The sequence below is a fragment of the Harpia harpyja genome, chromosome 11 (assembly GCF_026419915.1).
Source record: "Harpia harpyja isolate bHarHar1 chromosome 11, bHarHar1 primary haplotype, whole genome shotgun sequence".
Classification (NCBI taxonomy): Eukaryota; Metazoa; Chordata; class Aves; order Accipitriformes; family Accipitridae; genus Harpia; species Harpia harpyja.
In genome coordinates, this window is record NC_068950.1 from 45,316,220 (window position 1) to 45,341,567 (window position 25,348).

The 25,348-nt window shown below is 44.6% G+C and overlaps 1 protein-coding gene across 1 annotated transcript in view; it reads right to left on the bottom strand.

Annotated features, from left to right (window-relative positions):
* NEGR1 (neuronal growth regulator 1) overlaps positions 1-25,348 on the bottom strand; it is a 296,169-nt gene that overhangs the window by 88,347 nt on the left and 182,474 nt on the right. The window contains exons 3-4 of the mRNA XM_052801771.1: positions 20,794-20,919; positions 3,345-3,476 (exon numbers count right to left, since the gene is read on the bottom strand). Of these exons, the coding sequence (XP_052657731.1) occupies positions 3,345-3,476; positions 20,794-20,919 (258 nt within the window). The remainder of the gene's footprint in view (positions 1-3,344; positions 3,477-20,793; positions 20,920-25,348) is intronic.

The window sequence follows — 25,348 nt, forward strand, 5'->3', positions numbered from 1 at the left end:
AACAGTATTAAAAATTGTCAGAAGCAGCAGTTAAGCGATCATATTCATGCAAATGTAGTGCGGTACCGTCATCATTCTGCGTGCTGGAGATCGTATGTCAAGACGTCACTGTATGACACATGGTGGAGGGACAGAGATGAAACAGGGACTGCTCAGACTCTGCGATGAAGTGATGCTTCTGCAGCACACGGCCATCCATACCCGATCAGATCGTAAGGGTGCAAAAGCAGGACTTGAAGCGTAAGCCACACACATTACTTCCAAGAGTATTTTCTACAGGTGGGAACTACTGGTGGGAAAGGCGATAGACGTTTTGTGAAGTTACGGGATCCCCGTAAGACTAAAGGAGGAGAGTTTGGTGTGCTGGTCACGGCTTCGGTGACGCTCACCAAGGAACGAGTCGTGAGTAAGTGCAATTAAAGACATGGTGGAAGTACCTGGCAGATGGGCACAACATCCCTGCACCAGAAGTACAACCACGGAGTAACACCAGCGTGGGTGAGGAGCAGCAGAGGCTGCGGAGCTGGTGCTGAGCCCACGCAACAGGGCGTCAGCAGGAGAATTAAGTAAGTTTGCAAAACCACAGAAAATAAAGGAATGGGATTTGTTTTGGGGGGGTGGAGGGAGAAAGCATTGCTCTTTGCTAGACAAATGAACAGACAACTTAAGAAACGGGACTGAAGAACACTTGACAAAGGAAACCGCCTGACCCAGGGTAACAAAATGACCTGAAGGCTTCCTCTCTTCTTTTATATTTCTTTCATTAAGATCTTCCCAGACTTAAACTTGAAAATAAATTTGATAAAAATTTCTTGTAAACAGTGACCAGCAGAAAAACCACAGCTCTCCTAAATGAAATACTTGGCTTTTACTGATGGAAAGCTGGCCTGCCAGGGCAGGTCAACAGACAGCAAACAGGCATCGTTCTGCCGGTTTGATCACGCGCACGACGTCCCTTTTTGAACAGGGCTGCCCACACCAAAGTGCCGGGAAGCGAAGCTCACCCCGGCAGCACCGGCCACCGCGGCACGTCCCACCCGCTGCCGACGCGGCGCCCACGGGGCCGATGGCAGCAGGGCGAGCTCTCCCAGCATCACCCAGCTCCGGCAGGACCCTCTCCCGAACACAACAAGCCATTTTTCTGCCTGGTCAGAACAGATGAGCATCAGCAGCAGCGAGCAGATGTTCAGAGCGCTTTTGCATTTCGCTTAACTGGCTAGGGGACAACATACAAATCCAAACAGAAGTGCATTAGCAATTAGCTGACTACGACAAACCATTCACATATACAAACTGTTTCATGCTGCAGTGAGATCCTAGTTTTACACTGCTTCAATTTTATTTTTGTCCCCTCCATTTTCTTCTTCAGTTGTAAGAAACAAACAAAAAAAGAAACACTCTGCATGTCCCCATTGCAGGCTTCAAAGTTTGCCTGAATATGACATAACGCTATGGCCAAGGGCACATCCAGCTTAGCCCAGATAGCCAAATCGGGACAAAGATCAGCTTGGACACTTTATTCAAGTATTTACCGAGCTTGTTGGTTGCTTTAGCAGCCTGTAACATGTTTCTTACTGCAGACAGAAGTACCCTTACACTGCGTGCTGCAGTCAAACCTGAGCAACCCTTGCTTGCAGTCTGCACCAAACAGGAGTGTGACCCTCTGAGCCTGCACATCCCTCGACACAGACACACTATTTCTCCCATTAGCCCCTTCGTTGCCCTTCTCTGGACACGCTCCAGCCCCTCCATGTCTTTCCTGTAGTGAGGGGCCCAAAACTGAACACAGGACTCGAGGTGCAGCCTCACCAGTGCCCAGTACAGGGGGACGATCCCTGCCCTAGTCCTGCTGGCCACACGATTTCTGATACAAGCCAGGATGTTTGTTCCATAAGACACCATCCACTGTGGTTTTTCCTCCCACATAGTCTATAGTTTTAGAGCACTGTCTGCTTTCAGAAATTCAGCAAAGCTGATGTAGGTGGAAACATGTCAATGAGGGCAAAGAAGGAGCAAGAACAGCGATGCACTCTGCACGAGCCTCCTCGAGCTGCTCTGCAGTTGAAGTCTGTCCTTGTGACTTGTGAAGCAAGGACTGACGGCCACAGACCTGCAGCCAGAACCACCAGCCTGTGTGACCAAGCAGTACAGAAAACTGCCTGCGAGACCCAGTGTATGATCCAGCTATTCTATAAGCGTTAGTGCATTGACCCACCACGTCCCAGGACAGCACAAACTGCAAGTACCCTGGTGCCATATAGATGTGGAGAGCCTGGTTAGCTTTGAATGTGGGAACATCCCATAAATGCCACGGTAGCACAGGCAGCCCCATCAGCAACCCACCTCCCCGACTGCTGCCTCCAGCTCTGCAGCGACCAGGGGACAAGGGGCTTTGCTACCTACAGCGTATCGATAGAGACAACATCTGTGGAGAGACACACAAAGCTGAGATCTCAAAAAATTGTGGCCAATACAGACACCACAGCAATTTTCAAACCAGGAACAATTACAAATTACAAGCTGGGTAATCGCACTTAAATTCATAGTTAAAATGAATCAGAGTAGTTATTCCCTTTTTTTTTTGGTTTTGTTTGTTTGTTTTTTAAACAGGTTGGAGGGAGAAAGAACACTGTTCTGAATGTTTCACATCATACCAAGTGCTAAACCAAATTCAGTCCCAAGTCAGAAACACCTCCTCAGTGTGAGAATCCCAGAAGGTCAGACCTGACCTGACGGGCTGCAGGGACAGTAACAGGCTACCTTGGCGGTTCCATCTGGGATCACTGTAGCAGAACTGGGCAGCAGCAAAGTCCATCTTGCCTTCACACTTGGGCAACCGCATGAAACTATTTGTTGCCTCTCCTGGGAGGACCTCAAATTTCCACAGAGATCAACTGCCATTTAATCTCCCAAATAATTTCAAAAAAAATTCTCATCTCCTTATGTTATTGCACAGCCATAACAAATTAAATCAGAAACGCTTCTGTCCCACAACCACAGCAGTCCTTAGAAGTTACTCAGGTAATTACTCAGAAAATTACTCCAAAAACTGAGTCTCAACACCACAGCCCAGCGAGAGCACCTGCTATAAAGCTTGTGACAGCATGCCAGCGCTGCTGTCCTCCTGACAGACAAAAGGAGGATTTGAACCTTAATCTCATTTTACCTTCCTTTGGTGAGACTAACTCGTACATCAAATAGCACAGGTCATTTTGTTACTGTCATACAATACCCAAACACACTACAATTTCACCACAAGCAGCAGTTCACTGCATTAGACTTTTCTTCTCAGCCGCATCCCTCTTCTCCATTGGATTTAGTGATTAAAAAACAACACGACTTACAGTTTACTGTGACTTTTACTTTTTTCACATCTGGGACTGAGACATCGTTTTCTGCACTGCATTCATATTCCCCAGCCTGGTCTCTTGTAATTCCGTAGATGTCCAGGTACTGCCCGCTCTCAAAGGGTTTTGCTGAAATGAAATAATCAGAGAAAGAAATCACTGGGAGCTGAGCACAAAACACCCGAAACCTCACCAACACGTGAACAGGAGGGTTTTGCTGGCTGCTGCAGATAATACACAGCCAAGGGGAGCCGGGCAGCTCCTCCAGCTTTTGCTAAGAAACCCCAGCTCCAAGCTGGGCTGCAACACCCCCCAAACTCCCGGGTTGGCCAAGAGTCTTCTCCTGCCCCGCAGTCGGGCTCAGCAGCCTCCAGAGCCACAAGAAGCCATTTGCTAGCCCAGCTCCATACCTGATGGGCTTCACAGAACATAATGCACAGTCCTCAGCCAAAACCTTGCCTTAAGAGTCTCACCGTCCATTAGGGCTTACGGTTTGCACCTGGGAGGAGACCCGCTCCCCGGCAGCAATCGGAAGCAAAGCCAGCTACCAGGGCGAGCCAAAGGGACAAGGAGCCCAGCCCTGGGGCAGCTGACCCAGCGCTGCTGCCCTGGCCCCGGCACCACCTTCCCATCACAGGTGCCCTCACTTTCCAGGGACCCTTCGCCCTTGTATCTACACCAGCTGGACGTGGAGGATGGTAAACCTCATCAGCTGGGGTCCCCTGCACCCCCAGGGCTGCCACAGCCAGACCTGTCCCGGAGGGGACCACCTCTCGTGGGCGCCCTACGGGTCACCCCGCATCCCACCTCCGGGGAAAAAGCCCTTTCGGGCTTGCTCGCCACACCACTCGGTGCTTTCATCCTGTGCCCTAATAAACACTCCGTCATATTAATTAATAATTAAATAATAGCTCTCCTCTCCCAGAGGACCAGAACCCAAGAAATAAGGTCCTCAGTGTTTGCCCTGTTACGCAGAAATAAGGACAGCCAGCGTGAGCGCTACTGAAAATAGGCAGAGGTCTATCTGACTAAAACAAAACGAAGGCCAAACTGAAATATTTGCGTACGTAACTCCTTAGTGCATCGTAACTGAGAACATTAATTGTTTTAGAGAGCAAGAACAATTATATGATTCGAGAGCTAGTTTATCTCCACTTGACATGGAGTCATAGCATACACAGAAATTTTTGTAGTTTTCTAAATCCCAGCACCTCCCAGCTTTTCCCTACTGTGGTTCCTGCCCTGCAGAGAGCCCTCTGATGTCCTTCGGATGAAAACTGCTACCTGGGTCAAAGTTTGTCTTTCTGTGTCTTTTGAGAAGTGCACTCTAGGTGGGGAGCAAATTAATTCTTTTAGACTCCTCACAAGGCATTCACCACATAATAAACCAAAAAATGTTAAATGTAACTTTTATCTTAAAACAATATATCATAGCAGTCATGACTACAGACGCTGGAAATTATAGGCCTAAAGGTTAAAAAGATTTGCTGAAAGTGTTTTCCCAGACAGACAAGCTTTTAATTGACTGTTAATAACTTTGCAACTTATGGAGCAATGACAAAAATCTGAACTAGGTAGTGAGAACTAAGTAGAAGTATTATGTTCATGTCCATCACAGCAGTGAATTTCATTTGCTTGTCTGTTCACGGATTAATCTTTTAAAGTGTGCAAGGTTCAAAACATCAATTATAACAGTGCATCGCTTAGCAAGATAGCACTCATTAATAAGCACAATATACCATGCCTGTCACGCAAAAGAGCCCAAGTAAGCACTGGTTATGTAAAGTAGAAAGATAAGACTGAAATTGGAAAATTATTGTGAATTGAAGTGAACATTCATAAAATGCAATGAAATAATTTGTGGATATCAGAAATTGCATGAGAATGAATTTTTTTCTCTTCCATGTTGTTCATAGGAATAAATTACAAAAAAACCCCTTCTGCAAACAAACCAGCTCTGTTACTGTTCACTTCGCGGCCCTTGTCCTGCTCCGCTTTGGCCAGGTTGAATCAATTTCTAGGAAAATTTTATTTACTATTGCTTTGAACAGCAGCGAAGGATGCAAAGCCCCTGCCTGCACAGGGGCATCTGCCTGGGCAGAGGAGAGACCTTCCAACAAGACTTCTGCTTTGCTTCTAATACCAAGAAAATGATATAAAATGCAAAATTTTCCTGTGTGTCAGGTTAAAAATTACTTTTAAATTATGAGATTGTAATGCTCTCCAATGTCAGTACTTCCCTGGATATATGGTATGTACCACAATACTGTATACTGAATTCTGGGAATTATTTATGATGTATCCTATCCCAATTCCCAACATAAATTTAGAAAAAAAGAAGAAAAACATATTATCTCCAAGTACCTGGAATTTCGTAAGAATTATTTGTGTTTTGGAGTTAAGCTAAACCCAAACATTCTCTGCTTTAAACTTTTAATACAAACATAACACCAGGGGATAACCTAGTTTCTTGCCGCCCAGCTTTTGCTTTCTTAACAATTCCTGGATTGTAGCTGTGCTTCTGGCACTGCTTTTGCCACCTGAATGGGATGAGGTTCAGCCTCAGCCGGGGTCAATACAGCCGCCACTCCGTACTGACAGAAGTGACAGGTTTACGTATTCGGCACAATTCCGCTACGGCATGAGCAACATCACTTCTCAGGTCTGGCAAGCAGTCATCCGTCCGGCTGCAAAATACCAACAGGAGCGATGTCTGCCGGGAAAGCGAACGCGCGTTCAGGCGCTGACACCAGCCAGGACTGAGAGGGCAGCAGCACAACAGATTGCTACCGCTCAAATGCATCAGTGCTGCTGGGGGGAAACCTGGTGGGAGTTCCCACAATAAATCCCCCCCAAACAGGGACCTTATGCTGAGCTATTAACCTAATTTATGCTGCAAACTATGCATGCATTTTTATAGTGCTGTAAACCCCATGTATTTTATGCAACTCACATACACATTTGAAAATATTAAGTCATTTTTAAACCCTCATGTCCCCAGAAATTTTGCATCTGGCTCACATAAGAAAGCTTTTAGTAAATATTAGAGATAAATATTTTTCTTAGGGAATACAGAGATACCACACTTCATCTTTCCTATTTGTCTGCACAGTATTTCATCTTCTTCGGCTTGTTTTTTGTTCTAGAGACGTCCTATGGCTGTGTGGGAGAACTTAAATAGTGTTATGTGAAAGATACATGCGTAAGTATATGTAAGTGTATTTATGTTACATTGCATGCACATCCAGCTCAAAAAAGGACATTCATAAGCAGCAGGGAGAATAAATTGTGTATGAAGACATTGCTGAATGAAGACGAGTTTCAGGAGACAGCTCAGTTTTCTCACTGTTTTTTTCTGTGGTGTCTTACAGCCCGGGGTAACTGCACCTTGCTCTGCCCTTCTGCAGACCATGTGCATTTTACGGGCCTTTCAAGATATCAGGAACACGTCTGGCTGTCTTTTCTGGCTGTAGAGCCAAAAGACTTAGCAGACTTGGTATGTGAGAAAAAGAAATCTGGAAAGTTCATTAGCACCAGTCCATCAGCCTGAGGTCGTGTCAGCTAAGATCTTTGATCAAAGATGGGGAAAAAACTGTAAGCTGAAGTAAAAGAAACATAAACATGAGAGTGCCTCATGTCCAAGGCCATTCCTGATGGGTATTTCAGAAGATCTCTTAACTAGACTTACTGATACACAGTACTGACATGATATGTCAGTAATCTGCTCTGGATATATCTTAGATTATAGGACCAGGTTCTCTAGCCAGGAAGGGAAACACCTGTGAAACTAAGCTTGAATGCCTGTTTTCTGCTACTGCCTTGTGATATGATGCCTGATAAATCATCACACTTGTTATTCCTCAGGAGAGTACACAATTAAAACTGTGGTTTCTTACCACACATATGGTACCTGGCATCAGGTGTAGCACACGTACGCATTGCCATATGGACCAGTTCTCAAAGGCTTGGACAGATGAGTTTTGCAAGGGTAGCATTTTCCTCCCCTGGTGTTAAACATAAGCCCGTAAGAAGAAAAATCTGGTGCAAGTCCAGGGTAGCTCTGAAAAACTCTGAGGACTTCATCTGAGCCAAGGGGGATTTTTTTTTTTTTTTTCCTTATTCACTAGGCTATTAAATAACTACAATATAGCCCCAGTTTATGAACTGTAAAACCTGTTCAGTGCTCAGGACTGGCTTTTATGACCCAATCTTTGAGATACCTCATCCTTCAGCAGAGAGTGAAAACCCTCGTAGGGCTGGGAGCGCGGAGAGCACACGGCTGAGCTGACGCCAGCCCTGGTTCGCCGCGGACTCAGGGCATTTCGATGGTGCACGGGAGAGACTGTGCAGAGCCGAGCGAGCTGTCTCCCCGCAGAGAGGAGGTGCAGAGATCCCAGCTCATCCTTACTTATACTGCCTCGGCGATGAGAACTGGGCTCAGGATGAGAGAACAGAAGGCGGTCTCCAACGACGATGTCATCATGATGCCATCTGACTATCCACAGATGCTTTAAGTTATCCATAAGGTCCTTCTTGATCTCAGAGGCTGGGTGGAGGTACAGGATCAAGGGCGCAAGGAGGCACCTTTCTTTCCTGCAGACGCCTTGCCATGGGATGCCGAGAGCAATCTAAACAATTGGATTCACCCAGAAAAATGATCTGAAGCCATTTCTACTACTCATTACGGATTCTGGGTTTAAAGTTACACCAGGTGCTGTAATTGGATAGTCCTCTCAGAGGAACTGCAGGTAATCTGAACAGCTCGTTGTCTATTAGGAGAATGGCCCTATCACATTAGGGACCGTTTAAACATTGATCGCTGAAGGCCATTTAGCCTTAGAGAAGCCACACTCCATGTTTGAAAAGAAAAATCAGATAAAATGTAAAGAAAATAAATATCCAAAACTGACAGATAAATTGAGGGCTGGAGGAGATCTCCCAGCTGACGACAAGAAACAAGAAAAGCAAGTGGAGCAATTCTGTAAGAAAGGCATGCTGATAAAAGAGATGTGAACATAGACTGACAAAGTTGAAAGTTTCAGAGGTGGAGACAAACAGGGGTACATCTATATGTGAAATATATAGGTACGGAGAGAAGCGTTTGGAGAGCTGGCTGTGTGCATGCTCATAGTGGGGGCAATGTAAATCTCAGCCAGTTATCAAGAGATGTTGTGTGTAGAGGGTAGAGGTTGGCCCTACAAAAGAAGCCGTCACAGTTACGTTTTCCTCATTCTCTAAAGTTACATCAGTTTCTGTCCCTGCGCAGAACCGCTGCCATGCTGCAGTATGTGTCTGAGATTCATGGAGTTACGATGTTTTGGAGCAAGTTTGAATTTTCTCTTTGCAGGCTTCATACCAGGCAACACAGGGTCAGCGCATACTCCAGAATATGGACTGACTTTTCTGCCTTAGCAGCTGAGTATTAATATAAAGGAGAGCCAGCTCCATTTTAATACTTGAGGAGAAGATACGGTCCACCAGATGTTACTCTGGAAGAAAAAAACCCCACTTGAGATAGTGGGTTCATCTGCATGTTATGTCTTCTGGATATTTAGTTTTATGCATATCAGACTGCACTCTGATTTTTGTGGATCTCTTCAAAACTCTGTGCTGCCTGCGGAAGGCAGGGGTGTAAGTGCAGTCTGCTGCAAATGCCAGTTTTTTTCACTGGAAGACCACAACCCATAGCAGGGAGATCATCTCTCTGCATCCTGACATCCAAAGCGCCCTTCGGCAGGAGAGGGGTTTGCAAGGGATCCTCTTACACAGAGGCTGCTGCGTCTTCTGTGGCAAATAGCTAAACATGAACATCTTCAGTCTGAAAAAAGCCTAAAACACCTTTCTCTGCAAAACAAAAATGAAAACCGTGTAGGGAAGAACAGGGCAATGATCTTATTAATAAGAAAGCTACATGATTAAATCTCACTTGAGCTTATTTATAATTCATGGCACTTAATGTGGGGATCTGGCTCTGGGGAAGAGGCTAATTATTCCCAATAAAGCCCCATGCCTGTGGCGGCTTTCGGAAGAGACGTGGTCCGTTGGTCAGCCGGCGGGTGCGGGAGCTGTGGGGCTGGGGAGCCGGAGGGATGGGGGGCAGGAGGGATGGGGGGCAGGAGGGATGGGGAGCAGGAGGGATGGGGGCAGGAGGGATGGGGAGCAGGAGGGATGGGGAGCAGGAGGGATGGGGGGCAGGAGGGATGGGGGCAGGAGGGATGGGGGGCAGGAGGAGCCCAGGCAGTGCCAGCCAGGCATTTGCCCCACGGTAAAGGACAGTGCTTACAGCTTGTCTGATGGCTTTACAACATCCCTTCCTCCTGTTGCTGTCTCAAAATGATGCACTGAAAATGACAGCCTATTATTTATCTGCTGATTATCTATTTGGCTCAAATACATTTATTTGTTGATCCCTCCCATTTTATATGACTCTTCTGTCTGCAGTTTGAAACTGGACGCATTACTAGAGTTAAACGAATCATTGACGACTATTTTTTTCATATTTCTTCATATCCCTCAAAAGCAACACCATTTTTTTTGTAAAACGTGCATCTTAAAAAGAATTCTTAATACATTTAAAATATGACTTATTCATAAAAACGCCCAGAAGAAATGATTCTCGGAAATGAAACAGGAGGTACTGCAGGTATGGTCAGGATGAATGTGGCATCTGCTGTTCGCTCGCTGCCACCTCCCTGGAGCGTCTGCCTTCACCAGCCTGCCCAGCCGGGGTTTTCTGCCTGCCTGCCTGCCTGCCTGCAGCCCTCCTGGAGGGGACGTCCCCAGAGGCTGAAAGACCCTTGCCACAAAGTGCTCCAGCCACCGCCTCGGTACCAACACCCACCACTACAGTGGGGCAAGATAGAAATAATAGTAGCAAAATAATAAAGAATTAAAAAAAAAGTATTTCAAAAGTAAAATAGAAAAAAAGGAGCATCTCATTGGATTTTTGAGGTCATCTGTTACTTTTCTCTAAAAATTTGTGCAAGTCCCAAAATTGGCACACTGTCTTCAAAAAGACCAGTATCTCCCAAAATAGCCATGAGGGACACTATACCAAAGGAAGGGGAAAGAGGGTGAAATCTACAGTTCCTCGGTTTGGTTTTGAACATTAAAGATTTTGTTTCACTGAAATATCTTCTATGATTCATAAATTGCTCACTCGAAAGCGCAGTATTTCTCAAATAAAAATGAACTAATATCTGAGGGAATAAACTAAGCATGTATTAAAATTCTAATTTTCATAGCATTTTATGAGTTATTAATGAGTTCATCTGCTTTTATTGAAAAGCAAGAAATACTTTCCATTTGTTATAAAATCGTCAAAAAAGTCATACTTATTTCTGTGCAATGCTTTTGTACGGTTTTAGTTTGAAACTCTGTATTTCGCTAAGATTGTAATCTTACTCTCGTTTCTCAGTTCCTTCACAAAGACCCAATTATTTGACCATCTTAGTTTAAATATTCTTCTCCTGACAACTGTATTTTAACAAGAATTTTTTTTTCCAGCTTGTTTAAAGATTTTAAGAAGGCATAAGGATTTCTAGGAGTACCTTTAATTGTTCCTGAAGGGATGCTCAAACTTCTGGGATGGTCCTGATAAAAATGACATTTTTCTGAGAAGTCTTCCTCAGAAACCCCCTGACCACAGACAGTGTAATGTCACTTGACCCCAGAGCAAGGGATCGTGATACTGAATGTCACTTAATAAGGTCCTAATACTAAATGTCCCAAGAATGGTACTTACAAGTATTGTTAAAAAAAAAAAAGCCAAAGGTCCCATAATCTGAAACCAAAAGACACCGTCTTTTGTACGGGAGAGGTGTGATTTTGGAAGTTCCTTATTTTTTGTTTATTCAAAGGCAAAGAAAAGAATCACAACCAGCAGTTTGTATTGGGTACTAGCGGCTGCACTGCTGTCTTCAAATGTTAATTAATCCCCTCATTTACTCTGGGTAGAGCTCCACACCATTTCCCCTTGAGTTCTTGGGAAGCTGCCAGCGGTGTGTTTGATATCAGGGAACCATTGATTTAATGACATGCGATGCCTTTACCAACTGAAAAACTTCCCTTCAGGATCATGAGCCAGGCCATTAAATTCATATAAAATATTAATCGCAAAACTTCAGGTCCCCAAACAGTTGTAGCATGGACCAATCCATCTATGCAATCACGATGTGCCCATCGGTGTGGTATTTAGCCGTCCCATGCACATAGTTTTTCTCATGTAAGGGCTGATGGAAGACCCCGAGCCCCCCACGAGCCATCCCGTGTCGCGGGGGATGCGTGCTTTGGGTGTTTTCCAGGGAGGCCTTGCTCATCCAAGGATGAGCACAGGAGCAGCTCCTTGAAGCACGTCTGCAGCTGAGGAAGCGCTTGGGTAAGAGGCAGCAGTGCAAGCTGTTGCATTTAGGGCGTACAACCACCCAACCAGCTTTGTACGCCAAGAGGGGTGTGTTGCGGTAGCTCATCCTCTGCTGCATGGGTAGCACGGATTTCTGCAACCGAACTAATTGCTCAGGCGCCCAGCCCCGGCGGGTGGGAGCAGCAGCCCAAAGCCTTGGTGCTGTGCCTTCGGTGCAAACAGCGAAACGTGTCAACCCACTGGGCTGGAAGATTTACTGACTCCCGGAGGTCCCAGCCAGAGCTGACGGCTGGGAGAAGCAGGCATCCCCGTTCAATAAAAAACCGCAAAGCAGTGGGCTTGTGTAAAGTCCTGCAACATGGAGCTGTAAACCTAGAGCTGAGAGCTGAGCCGCTTCTTCAAATGGCACAGAATTAGGAGTTTATGTCAAGGCAGAAAAAGAAGGGGTGTTCTCCATAAACCCAGCCTAGGAGCGGGACACAAAAGCTTTGTAAAGCCCCAAGGCATGTGAGCCCTAAATTAACGTTATCTTTGTCAGCGTAATATGCTGGCATTGAAGGCATTGTTTCTGGAACCAGCTGGTGCCAACACGCACAATGCACAGCCAAGAGGCAATTTGCAGGTTTCTCTGGTGGCTCAGGACAGCTGAGAGCACATCCCTGTCCTTCCTTCCTCCCGAAGCCAGGACAGACAATGTTAGCAGATGCCAGGGGCTAAGTGGAGTGGCAGAGGAGCAGACGGCTATGTGCAGGACTCTCCTGCTTATCTTCTCTCCTCTGCTGCACAAGCAAAACCTCCCTGATCGCAGTCAGTCTTAGCCCGTCACCGCTGATGGTTCCTGCCTTGGTCTATCTCTGAAGGTTTCCTGGCTCGACTCCAAACACTTCCAGCTCGGTTGCAAGAAACAGATGTTTTGGCTCAGTCCGGTAATGCTTCACTTGACCGAGGAGCACGGCGCTAGCACCGTAATGAAGCTATTGCCTGCAAGATGAGTAATGATGGCATAAGGGAGGCATATCACTGTCATTGCTGATCAGGTTAAATCACTGAATTATTTTACATTCTGCTTCTTAGACACCTAAAGGGAACTAGCTTCCCTTTTGGTCTAATGCAGCAATAAATCTACCTCCATTTAGGAAAGGTGGCTGCACGTCACTGCCGCTCAGGACGCCGCAGCTCGAGTGGGGCAGGATCTCCGTGAGCACATCACCGGCTCCGGCCTCAAAGTTCGTCTCCTGCAGGATGTCACCTTGACAAAGCGATAGCTCCGTATGAGAAAACCCTCCGTTACCTTTAGGGCTCTTACAGAAGAGTGACTCCAGGCATTGCAAACCCAAACCCATGAACCAGGAAACAGTAATCACTGATTTTAAGCTGTCTGGGACAAAGCAGCCCAAGTGAAAGAGGTCTTTTCGGATGGCAGTATTGCCAGGCTGTTTGAAGTACCTGCTAATTGGACTTTGAATTACGAAGTTGGGAAAATGTACTTCAATGGCAAGATCCTTCACACAACTTGATTAGTGCTGGGAGCAACTTCACTGTGCAGAAGCAGCAGCTAAGCAGAGGGTGGATGAGAGCAGCTTCTCATAGATCAAAAATTTCCTAATGCACAATTGCAGATATACTGGAGGGCAACAGTGGTGTGAAATAACCCTCACCAGCAATGATATCTGTTAGATTTTTAGCATCTAGTAGGACAAAAGCACAAGCCAGAGACTTTTGTTTCTAAAACTTTCAGTTTTAAAACCATTTTCAAAGCAAGAGACGGGGCATTTTAAAAGACGAGCTCACACTTTGTAGACACACAAAGCCCTGGAAATCTGATAATAATTCATGTCAGTTAAGTATTTTCAGCCTGGAAATACAGGTTCAGAGTACTTGACTTCAACAAAATACTTCTTATTTCTGTCACCTGTGGATAACATCTGAAAAACCGTGGTTCTCTAGCAGAAGTGCAAGTGGAACAAAATATTTGACATTATCTGTGCTCATATCAAGCTTTGTTTGTTTCTTAGGATTTAGCCAGAAGTTTTAAAAAAGCCTCTTTGCTCCTCCCCACCCCCAGGATCAGCTTTCTCTAGCAGTCTGCTTCACGAAGGGTCTTGCAGGAATCACACTCTGCCTGTTCAGGGACTAGCATTGCCTTTTGTCCTGTAATTGAATTGAATCGGCTCTTAGACTCCTTCTTCCCAGACAGCCCTCACTGGAGTGCTCTGAAGATGTATTACACTAATATATCGTCAGAACGACATTGCTATGATGATACATTAATGCAATACATCTTCACAGCTTTAGGGCTGTCCAGAAACAATAGGACGGGCGTTAGATTCAGTTCAGTCATATCACACTCATGCACACATGCCCCGGCAGCAAACAAAATGTGTTACAGAAGGAGAGGAGTCATCATGTGAGTATGTTCAAATCTAAATTCAGGCTAATTTCTGGGTAAGTGTAGCTTTCCTCAGTGTTAGTGAAAAATCTGTTATTTTGCATGTGTTAAACAGTTCTCACAGAGCTTTTCTGGGGGGTTGTTGGGTTATTTTGGAAATGTTTCAGTGTTACCATTCTCTGGAAACAGGACTGAATGAACAACGAGAGTGTCCTGGTGCTAGGTATTTGCCTTTCACTCAACACGGGAAAATCTGCCTTCATCCAGCTAAATTCGTAATTTCTGAAAATCTGCCCTCCCAAATGCATGCATATACATACATCCAGTTTATCCTCATGTTTTAGGAAAATAACTAGAAACTAGACTGGAAGCGATGGGGATAAAACTGTGAGAAAAGGGCGAGAAAGCGGGGAAGAACTGCAAAACACGAAACCAGAAGTCACCGGAGATGATGCCGAGGATCCAGGCTGAGCTGTTACAAAGGCAGAGGGGGACTGTTCAATATGAACAACCAGAGAAGCCGGGAAGGTATGATCAGGAAACACTGCCACACACTACGCAAAACTACAAATAAACCAGGAGATTCCTATGTCTCAGTCTTATTTTTTTTCTTTTTTTTGCCTCCAGCCAGTGGCTGTGAAACCCGCTATCAAAACGTACATCAACACATCTGTCTCCTTGTTGAGCCCGTGATGCTCAGTCTCGACGCTAGCAGGTAATACAGCATAATAGGGGTGGATGTGGAGATCGAAACAGCGCTGAGGACCTAACGTGCACCGTGGGGGGGTCTGGGGTGGTTTCGCTTCAGAGCAGATCTGCCCTGGTTGTGCGGGCTGAACTCCTGCTCGTGGCAAGACCACGCGAGGTTCACTCCAGGAGAGCATCCACCAGGTTTCCTTCATTTGAGGGGATGGAGTTCGGGCACTTTGGGCACGTCCGTATCAGTGTTTTAGTTTGGACCAGCAGTGCACTTTAGAGGTGAACCTCTTGGTTGCCCTCACTTCTTGCACCACGCTTGGTGCTGCAGAGCACATGCGCGGAGCCCAGCCTCGCGTGTGAGTCCGCTGGGTAACAACACAATGCCAACACGAACCGACTAGAGTGAAAATATTTGTTTGAAACATATGAAACTTCATCTAACAACACTTGTGGTAAATATTATGATTGCAAAGTCAAGCACTCTGAACAAAGCCGAAGGTGTGGCTAGTCTTGCGCTATTTTTATGTGTGTCTCTCTCTCTCTACATTTGATACAGACCCATCCTGGTCACTGTTGTCTAAATGCAGCTGTGCTTCGTTTGAAGCACTTCGTTTCCCCCAGCATCCACCCAGCTATTTAGCTAGTTTGGCAAAACACAACCGTACATGTCTGACCGATCGCCCCATCTGCTCTGCTAGCTCTGCTAGCTCTCACTGTGTCCTTCCCAGGAGAGAAAGCAGCTGCTCCGATGCCTCCGTGCATGTGCTGTAGCAGCAACTGCCAAAACAACCTGCTGGGATGTGGAGAGATACCCCACTTCTCTCCATTTGCTTAATTCAAATATAGACAAATGAAATACCTCTATATCCCGAACATTAGACTACAGTGTGAATTTTCAAGAAGTGTCATTTTGTTTTAAGGGAGTTAGGTAGAAAAAGTTTTGGTTTTTCCATAAGACTTTTTGAAACTATGGAATTTAACCTATTTTGCATTTCGATAAGCCCAGGAAATGTCAGGCTTTCCTGGGAAGCCTGTCCTAAGCAGCAAAGCGCTCAGGCGGTGCATGCTTCTGCTGCTGGCCCCTGCTCGGCTCAGCGGTCTGAGCATGGCTGCTCTGCCGGACATCACCCGAGCATCCCGGGTCGTCGGTTCCTCTGAGGCTGGGAAAACGCCTGCGGAAAGTTTTGCAAAACCAAACTGGAAAAGAGTTTTGACACAGAGCACCCGAATTTTGCAAGGCAGTAACGTTTTATCCGAAGATTTCTGAATGGCTTTTGTTGTTACTGCTCCTGGCAACACTGGCAGAGCTTGCTTTTCAGAACCGGCAATGTAACACACACACACAAACAGCGCAGACGAGTGTCAAAAGCTGGAGTTACGTTTCAGGCAGACCTTAATTCTTTAAAATTCTGGTTTCATTCTTAAACTATTGGTGCTGCACTTTGCTCTTAAATGTCAGAACAAAATAAGTAATACCGGCAATTTATTCAGATGACACTTCAACAATACGAGATTTTCAGATTACAAACTACAGCCCCATGTTTCTTACAGTGTTACACTGAATGTGTAGCTTTTGTGGATTTACATAATGGCTTTGTATAATGAATATTTATATAATGAAAGCATTTACATAATGACTGCAAGTTAAACATGCACAATAAAGATTCCAGGCCAATAATTTATGTACTAAGTTAAAAATCACCTCTAAATACATTTTATTTTTATTCCTACGAAAGGTTCATTTTATCTGTTGTTCAAAAAAATTGAATCCGACCTTATCCAAGTAAAGGCTGCATTGATGCAAATCATGATAATATTTTGGAATTAGTCTACATTGAATCATTTGTATTCAGAGATTTCAGTTTCTTATCTTTTAGTAGCAGCTTTGACAAACAATTTCAGAATATTCTAAATATGATTCATTAATATAATTTAGTGTTGTATTCTAGATGTGATGCTTGCATGTAAGCCTCATTAGTGCCACTGGGAATTACAGGAGAAAACTGGTAGAAATTATAAAGTGCAGATGAAGCTTATGTTTAGATAAAGGTAATTTGCTGCAGAGAGAATATAAGCCGTTACAGAAATCTGGTGTTTTCAACTCTCTTGCATTTTGTTTTCTAATAAATCCAGGCTTCTTGTTTGCTAGACTGATATTTAATTGGATTTGAGTGCCATTTATAACAGTCTGTACACCAGAACATACACCTGAGCACAGGAGTGGTACCGTGTTACTGAAATGGAAAAATTCTTCTTTATTTGGTAGACTAGCAGACAGAATATGTTCTGTAAATTATATGTCTGCTTCCATCCCATTTTAGAAGATTTCTGAGCGAAAAGTTATTTGGATCCTGTGTTCTCCCACTCCGGACAGAGTTCTGTCCATAAATCAACCATGGGACACCCAAGGCACGTCCCAGTGCTCTGCAACAGCCGCGTCAGCGCCCACCTCTTGGAAGAAATGGGTTTTGTAACGATGCAGCCCTGTAATGCAGCGTTTGCAATGAGTTTGCCAGGCCTCAGCACTGAGGCTTGTCAGAGCATCTCTGCCTGCACTTGTCCTGCCCTGCCTGCAGCTTTGTCGCGCCTGCTTCAGCTGGGGCAGCGTTTCCTCCAACTGAGCAGGCGTCCCTGGCTAATCTGTTTTACCTTTGGTACAACCATGGTTTTATAGAGCCAGCGGTAGCGAGACGTGATTCTGTGTGCAATGACGTTTTTATGACTGTGACACAATGATGCAATGCAGAGAAACACAAGCTGGTGTGGGAGCAGGGGCTTGAGAAGCGGGGACACAGGACATGGTGTAGAGGAGGGCAGGCACGGGGTGGATAGAGATGGGCAGGGACTGCCACGGCTATGAACAGCTCACCCATGGTCCATTAAAGAAATGCAGATTTGGAGCTGGACAAAGTGGTCTTTAGGGGTATCGGAGAACAAAGGAATGATATTGGGCATACGTAGAAGGCACCACATACAGTAAATTAGGATGAAACATGGAGCTGCAGAGCAATGAAGAAAGAGCAAAGGAGTAAAAGCATGCTAGCAAACACTTCAAAATGACCCCGAAAAGCTCCTAAATGGAGGAAGAAGAAACCACCATCATGAACATCGCATTCCTCCCCCTGAAGGATCCTGGGTGCTGACAACTCGCCAAAACTGCCCCCAGCAGAATGAAGCCACCAACCTTCAGCCCCCACAGGAGGGGGCTGAATCAGAAGGGATAGAAACTAAGTCCGTCTGTAAAAACTTTAACTGCATCAGTATTTTTTCTGTTTTGGTAAGTCATAAATCACAGAATGGTTTGGGTTGGAAGGGACCTTCAAACATCATCTAGTCCAACACCCCTGCCATGGGCAGGGAATATTAGATCTAGGCTAATAATGATCCTTGAATTAAAAGTTCAAATATACATATATAAACCAAGCATTTATTGTGATTGTATCAGGTGTACCTCCTCTTTGCCCATAAACAAGCTTGAGCAGTTCATGAGCAGCAGTGTAAGTGCCTCTGGAGGTGAAGTGGACCAGTCATGCCGTGAGAAGATGCTTCCAGTGCCACCCCAGACAGCAAGCCTGCGGTAGGTGCACATCCCAGTGGTTTTACAATGAATTATGCATGCACGTACTGAGGGCCCCCCCGGACTAGAGAGACATGGACATCCTGGAAGGAATCCAGCGGAAGGCCATGGGGGTGATGAAGGGACCACAGTACCTGAACTGGAGAGCAGCTGAGGGAGGTGGGGTCTCAGCCTGGGAAGAGAGGGCTCCGGGGGTCCTATACCTGATGGGGATGTAAAGGAGATGCATCCAGCCTCTCCGCAGAGGTGCTGGTGACAGGACAAGAGGCAATGGGCTCTCACTGAGACACAGGAAATTCCATTTAAACATGAAAAAAAAGCTTTCTTGCTGTGAGTGTGACCAAACACTGGCAGAGGTTGCCCAGAGACGCTGTGGCATCTCCATTCGTGGAGATATTCAAACCCAACTGGACATGTTCTGAACAGGAGTTGGACCAGCTGATCTCCAGAGGCCCCTGCCCACCTCAGCCAGTCTATGGTTCAATTCTGTGATTTTCCTTTTTTTTTTTAAAGTACCAAATTTGTTAAGCCTATGTTTGTGTTTCATCTAACCTACTGCTTCCTGGTGAGAGAGTAAGGGATAGGGAAAAACCAATCCAACAAGCCACCCTTCCCCAAAGAAAATCCTAAAACGAGAAGGTGTATGGGATTTGCAGGATTACCTGCCAGCTACTTGGTCAAGATGCTCCAGCAGAGAGGATGAAAGAGCAAGCACATGGTAAATGAACGCTGCTGTCTCCTACGGGCGCTATTCATATAGGCTTCGGAGAGGGCCGAGAATGCAGAACAAAGCAGGTATCGGGCAAGGGAAGGGAAACAAAGCAGAGGCTGTAACTGCCTGCCCTTAAATCCTCCGTGGTGGGAAAACATACCTGTCCGCCCGCAGTCTGCTGTGCTAGGCGCTCAGCAAGAGCACATCATCATTGCACCATGAGCACTCTGATTGACTCTCCCTGTACCATGATATCTTTGAGTAGTCTTTTCCTCAAATTTCATTTTCAGTTCTCATTGTGGTAAATGTAATGCGTCTGCAGTTGAATGATCACATTTTTCCTCTCAGTCCTCATTCTCACTCCTTTGGTCAAGATACAAAATCAGCGGGTTCACTGAAAGCCCTTCCTTTTGATTATGTCCACTAATTTTGTCTGAATTCAAGATGAGGAGGATCTAATTCCTCCTCAGACCCCTTCTCCAGCCTGAGTGCGCTAATTCTCCTTTTCTGCTTTTTTCCTCTCCAGGAAAATTGTAACAGCTCCTTTCGGCAGACAATCTAATGCTTTAAGCTATTACTCTAAAGTATCACCACGGTTTCCAATAAAATTTTATTTGACATTTAGTTAAAATCCATTTTCTGCTACAACTGAATTTTTTTCCCTAGTCCCTTGATGGACACTTCAAGCAGAATTCATTGTCATTGTCTTAAAGGTCAAAAGTTTTGGGTTTTTTTTTTTTTTTCAGATCTTGCTTTGTAAAGCAAACTGTTACTCAGGATTATGAGACACTGCGGTAAGCTGTGACAGTCCATGAAACTGTTCTTCCCTGCAATTACATGGATTTTATAAAAGTTGTGTGAGCAAACAGAAAGACCTTCACTGCAAAATCAATTATCATTGTAGAGTCCCTACAAAAGAACCAGTGCAATACCAGTCTTGCATGCAACAGGCAGCTGGAAGCAGGGAGTATCTCCTTTCAGAAACACAAAACCCACCAGGATTTCCAAAGCCGGTAGGTCTGGGACACGGAGCGGGGATCCCCCCGCCTCCGAGTGAGACAGATCCTGCTTTGCTGGCAGGGAGCCAGCTTTGGTGGCTCTGCACCAAGTCAACCAGTGTACAGATGCCTGTAATGTTAGCTAAGAGTTTCCTTTAAGTATATTATGAGGAATTAAAAGTATACATGGAAATATTAAATAGAAACTATGCTTTTAGAGGTCATTTTGTTTGCAATTTTTCACCCAGGTAATTTAATTTGTTCAATAAAACCATTCTAATAAACTATGCTGTATCATGGCATAATGGTTCAATGGTAGTTACATTAAATTAAACCTACTGCACAATGTGTTAACGTTTTTAACTTTCATGCCCACTTCTAGAGAGCTGTGTGTGTTCTTGATTATTTCCTTGCTTTGGTTTTAATTGGAATTGTTTGATAAATGTCTGCAGCCTGTTAAAACAGGCTTAAAAATATACTCATGTTTAGGGTGCCTTTATTTCTACGTTCCTTTGTTACAGTAGTATTACTGTTTTCACTGATCTCAGCTGAAATCTGAGGAAGCTTTTATTTTCTAAAAGTCTAGTTAGGCACACGCTTTTTAAGGCATACAAAGGTGATGCTGTCACGCTTCCGAAAACTGAAAAAGCAAAGCCTGTTACTGGTGAGATGTTGCAGACAGCTCCAGGTGACAGATAGTTGTACTTACCAGACGGAGAGATGTGTCTCCAAGAAATGGAAGGCTCTGGCTTCCCCGTGGCCAGGCACACCAGAGTAACATTGCTTCCTTCATTCACAACGATGTCACTCGAAATACGAAATATCTTCGGAGAAACTGGAATGAAACAAGGAGAAAGTTGTAATGGGAAGCTGCTGCATCAGTGCAATCCTGCCAGAGCACCGACACCTGAGGAGAGCTGGGATATCCACCTTGCCATTATTGATAAAAATACATTCAGCTGTTGAAATATAGCTATGCAAAAACATCGTTTAGGCGTGACCACAGCTATTTCCATCACGTTTGCAGAAGCTCAGCCATGGATTGGAAATGCTATAAATAAGAAAGCAGCAATTTCCTCTATTTTGTGCAAAGCAGGTATTGTTATCGAGTTCCCAGTAAACTGCTACTGATGGATGCTCTTGTTTAAGATAAGGTTCAGCTTGCTCGTGACAGTTTGAAAAGAAGATGAAATTAAATTTTGCTTGTACTTTTAAAAATAATGATGCCTATTACATCTACTCCATGTGCACTTGGAGAGTCATATCTGTTCATGGAGAAGACTAAACTACCTTTATTTCTGTTGCTTTGTATTGCTTTTAGGCTTGCAGTAGCAACATGGCTAAGAAAAAATAAGCTAGATTTTTTTTTCTTTCATTTCATCAGCAGAATTCTTCACTAGACTACATTTACTGTACTATTTATACAACTGGGCATAAGAGAACCGAGTTCCACATGGATGGAAAGCATTAAATGGCCTACCCTTAAGGGAATGCTTTACTTGTAATGTTACACAGGGAGGAAAGGAACTCAGGGTCCCAGCAATGAAGGCAGGAATTCTGGATTTCAGAATGATTCTTTCTTTCTAAAGAAATATGTATTTCTTTACAGTCTTATTGTTACATTTGATACAGAAATCAAATCAACGCAGTAAGAAGGCATACCCTAAATGATGTTTCTGAAAAGCACTATTCTCTATATGATAAATAACAAATTTTGTACAAATATCTGTAAAAGATACAGATCTTGCATGTGGGTGTTTCAGAACCTTCTGTAACGACTGCTTTAAAATCAAAGTGCTCTGCAAGGTAAATGGGTACCAATAAAATGAGGAAAAAAAATGTTCATCATCTTCCATTCTCCTAACCAAAGTCTGTCCAACTGGAGCTTTACTCTCCTGAATGCTGCAGTCTTGTCTTACCGGTTTGCTCCAATTTGTCACAGCCAAAATCCCCCCATCTAAGCCCATACATACACCTTTGCAACCGGGAATACATTGTTAGCATCCCTTCAACGTACATTGAAAGTACAGAGCTTTTTCATATGCACAGACTGGTTTTGTGTGCTTTGGGATCTCCACCTGCAGATGCTCTCCAGCCCTTTCCCCGGTCCAGTGACGGGAAGTATTTCAGTAGTAGAAATGACTTGGGGTCAGGCAGACTTAAAAAAGCTGGAAATTCTCAGTGCTTGCTTGCGGCTATGCATTTGAAAGCAAAGAAAATGAAAAGTCTATGTAGAGGGTTTTTTTAATTAGCAGAGAAACTTTGTCTTTAGGGAAAACGAAGGTCTGGGGAAGGCTGAACCCTCCCCAATTCTTAAAGCAGTGAAGGTCAGTATTACCTGCCTTTGAAGTTCAAGCAGGTTTACACAATCACTTGAACAGAGATATACTTCTGAATTGGCCATAGTCTAACTCGCAAAGGGGACAATCCACTCCTCCCTACTTTAGTTGATGACCTGAAAAAGCATGCAGTCATTACAGACAATTTTTGGGAACTGAAACATACAGAAGAGTTAGTTCCACGTAAAGGGTTAATTTATTAATCAAATTTCTTTGCAAATCCCTGCAATGAACCCGTTACTCAACCTCCTCCTGCAGAAGTCTCTCCCATCCTAAAGGAGACCGTGAACAGCCGTCACCGACGTACCGTCACCCCACGCCAGCTGTGCCATGACATGACCCCTCCTCGGGGTCCCCCATGCCCTGATACAGGGCATTGTTAATACAGGTCTCCCCCACTCCCCTGTCCCAGGCCAAGTTAAATATCATTAACGTTTCAGCTCATCAATAGAGAAAACATTGAAAGGAATTCTTATTTATGTGTACAGAGTATGAAAAATAAAGCTACCTCCTAAAGGCAGCTGGTGAGGGATCATTCTAGCTGAAATGTAGAAATCCATCTGAGAGCAGGATATCATGAGTAATGGGGCATATGCAGTGCCTTTATTCAGTCCACAATATTTTAAAAATATCTTCCTAAATCTGAGCCACTTATTTCTTTATCCTTCAAGAATGAATGCACTTCCAGAAAGTCAAGTAAAGGAATCAAATAACTCAAACCAGTTCTTCTCACAAGTAAATGTATACAACTGACTGACGCAGTATCTATTTGGAACTGTGGAAATATCTTCCAGATTAAGTAAATGTTACGGTGTAAGACTTCCAACAGCATTAAGCTTCTTATTTGAGGTTCTGCACCTTTGAAGGTAGAAAAAGAGAGAGATTTGCTCATGTTCTACCACCACTGAAGCAGTACCGTAGAGGGATTTTTCACACCTGACACCTAATGCTATTTATCCAGGTGATTTTTATTTGCCTTAAACTTGTCACTAAGCATAAAGGAGGTGGCTGGAGCCTGCTGTGCTGCCACAATGGCACTGGGTGGCCAGTACAAACAAAAGCAAGCTAAAGGCGGTCTCCTGGGGCTCAGGCTGCGCCAGGGTCGGGATTAGGTTTAGTCCAGTCTCTCCCCTGCATCCACCACCACAAAATGGGTGGGTGAAATATCTGCTCACTGTTCAGTATACTGATTTAACTAGTGTCACTGATAAAACCAGATTAGAAATACGATAACATTAATTTCAGTGGGAATGAGGAGCTCTTGGCACGCTCTATTGCTGGTCCTTCTGCTCAACTCCTGTAGGTCCTGTGAGCCCAGTGGCATGAGGATCCAGCAGAAAAGCTGGATCATACAAGCAATTGTAATCAAATCTCCAAAAATACAAATTTCCGAAGAAAACACACTGATAGTCCTGCCATAGGCAAGAATCTAGAACTGAAGTAATAGGATTTAATTCCGTTCACACAGACGAGCAAGATTTCTTTTCCAAGACAAAGATCAACATGGTCTACTCTGCGGCTTAAAGCAAGCGTTGTCTTCATCCTCCTGTGCCTTTCCTCGTAAGGTTTTACTTGTTCTTTATCACTCACCTCCTTTTCAAGTGTCCTCTTCTCACAAAAAGCAGCATATTTCCCTAATGCTCAGGCTCCCAGCCCTGGATTTCCTCCTGCACTCCAGCTCTTTCCCTCTCCTCCTTGTTTTAGGATAGCCACTGACTTTGGCTGTCAGTCTCACCTTCTTTGTTGTAGGTTTTGCCTACCGTGTTCAAACCCCAAATCTATAGTATTTTGTCAAATATTTTAATTTTGATAAAACCGTATGTTCTAATGGCCAACAATTTGAAAATCTTTCCCTGGTGATTCTACATGTAAGCCATGGTTATGGAGCACAGAATTTGATATGAACAAAATTCAACTGTATTAACATATTTGTGGAATATGTGGCCAGAGGGGTCACTAGGATAATTTAGTCTGAGCTCAGATAGTCACAGGCTCTAGAAATTTTCCCAGAAGCCTGACTAAAGTATATGTTTTAGAAAGCTGTCTAGTCTTATCCTGGCAATTCCAGGTGATGCTCACACTGCCACATCTGGTAAGCACTTTCAGTGACTAAATACCCCCTCGCTGCCGGGAAATAGCATCTTAGTTCAAAATTGCATTCCACTAAATTCAGCTTTCAGAAATCAGATCTTATGATGTTTTTGTCTGCAAGACTGAACATCCCCCTTACTATCAAGTAGCTTTCCTATGACTAAGGACCTGAACAACGTGATAAATCACCTCTTCATCTTTCTCTGCAGATGATTTGAGCACCACAAGCTTAATTTTTGTAAGGCTTCCTAGATAATATTTGTGTCTCTCTTTTGAGGAATACCTGAATCATCCCGAAATGTGAACAGTGGAACAGGGCATAATAGCCTAGCAAGAGCCTTACCAACACTGCGTATAGAGATAAACCCACTACTTTATCTCAGCTTTATTTCCTCTTTCCCTCTGCAGTTATTATCACCTGGACCATTATTCCTATTATCCCCCCAGCTCCTGCCATGGCCAGCTGTGGAGGGAGGGGGCAGGAGGCACTGGAGGGATGAGGATGGCTCGCTGCACGGATCTCCTGCATGGTTAAAAATACCAGTTAAGTATGCTACTACAACAATGTAAATACCCGGAGGCTCCTCCTGGTCCCATTGCACGTCCGCCCGTGAGTCCCTCCTGAGCAGTACTATGGGAACCTGCTCTTAATTTCCTCTTTAAAATTGCGTATCTTGTAGGTAAAAACTGGTGTCCCCGGCAGGAGGAGGGAGAGAGGCGGTGTCTCCGGGGCTCTGCCGCAGCAGGGACCTGCCTGCTCCGTCTAACAGCATCCTCTGTTCTACCTTCGGGCAGCTCTGTTCAGGCTTTCCCAAATCCAGCTTCCCCACCGGT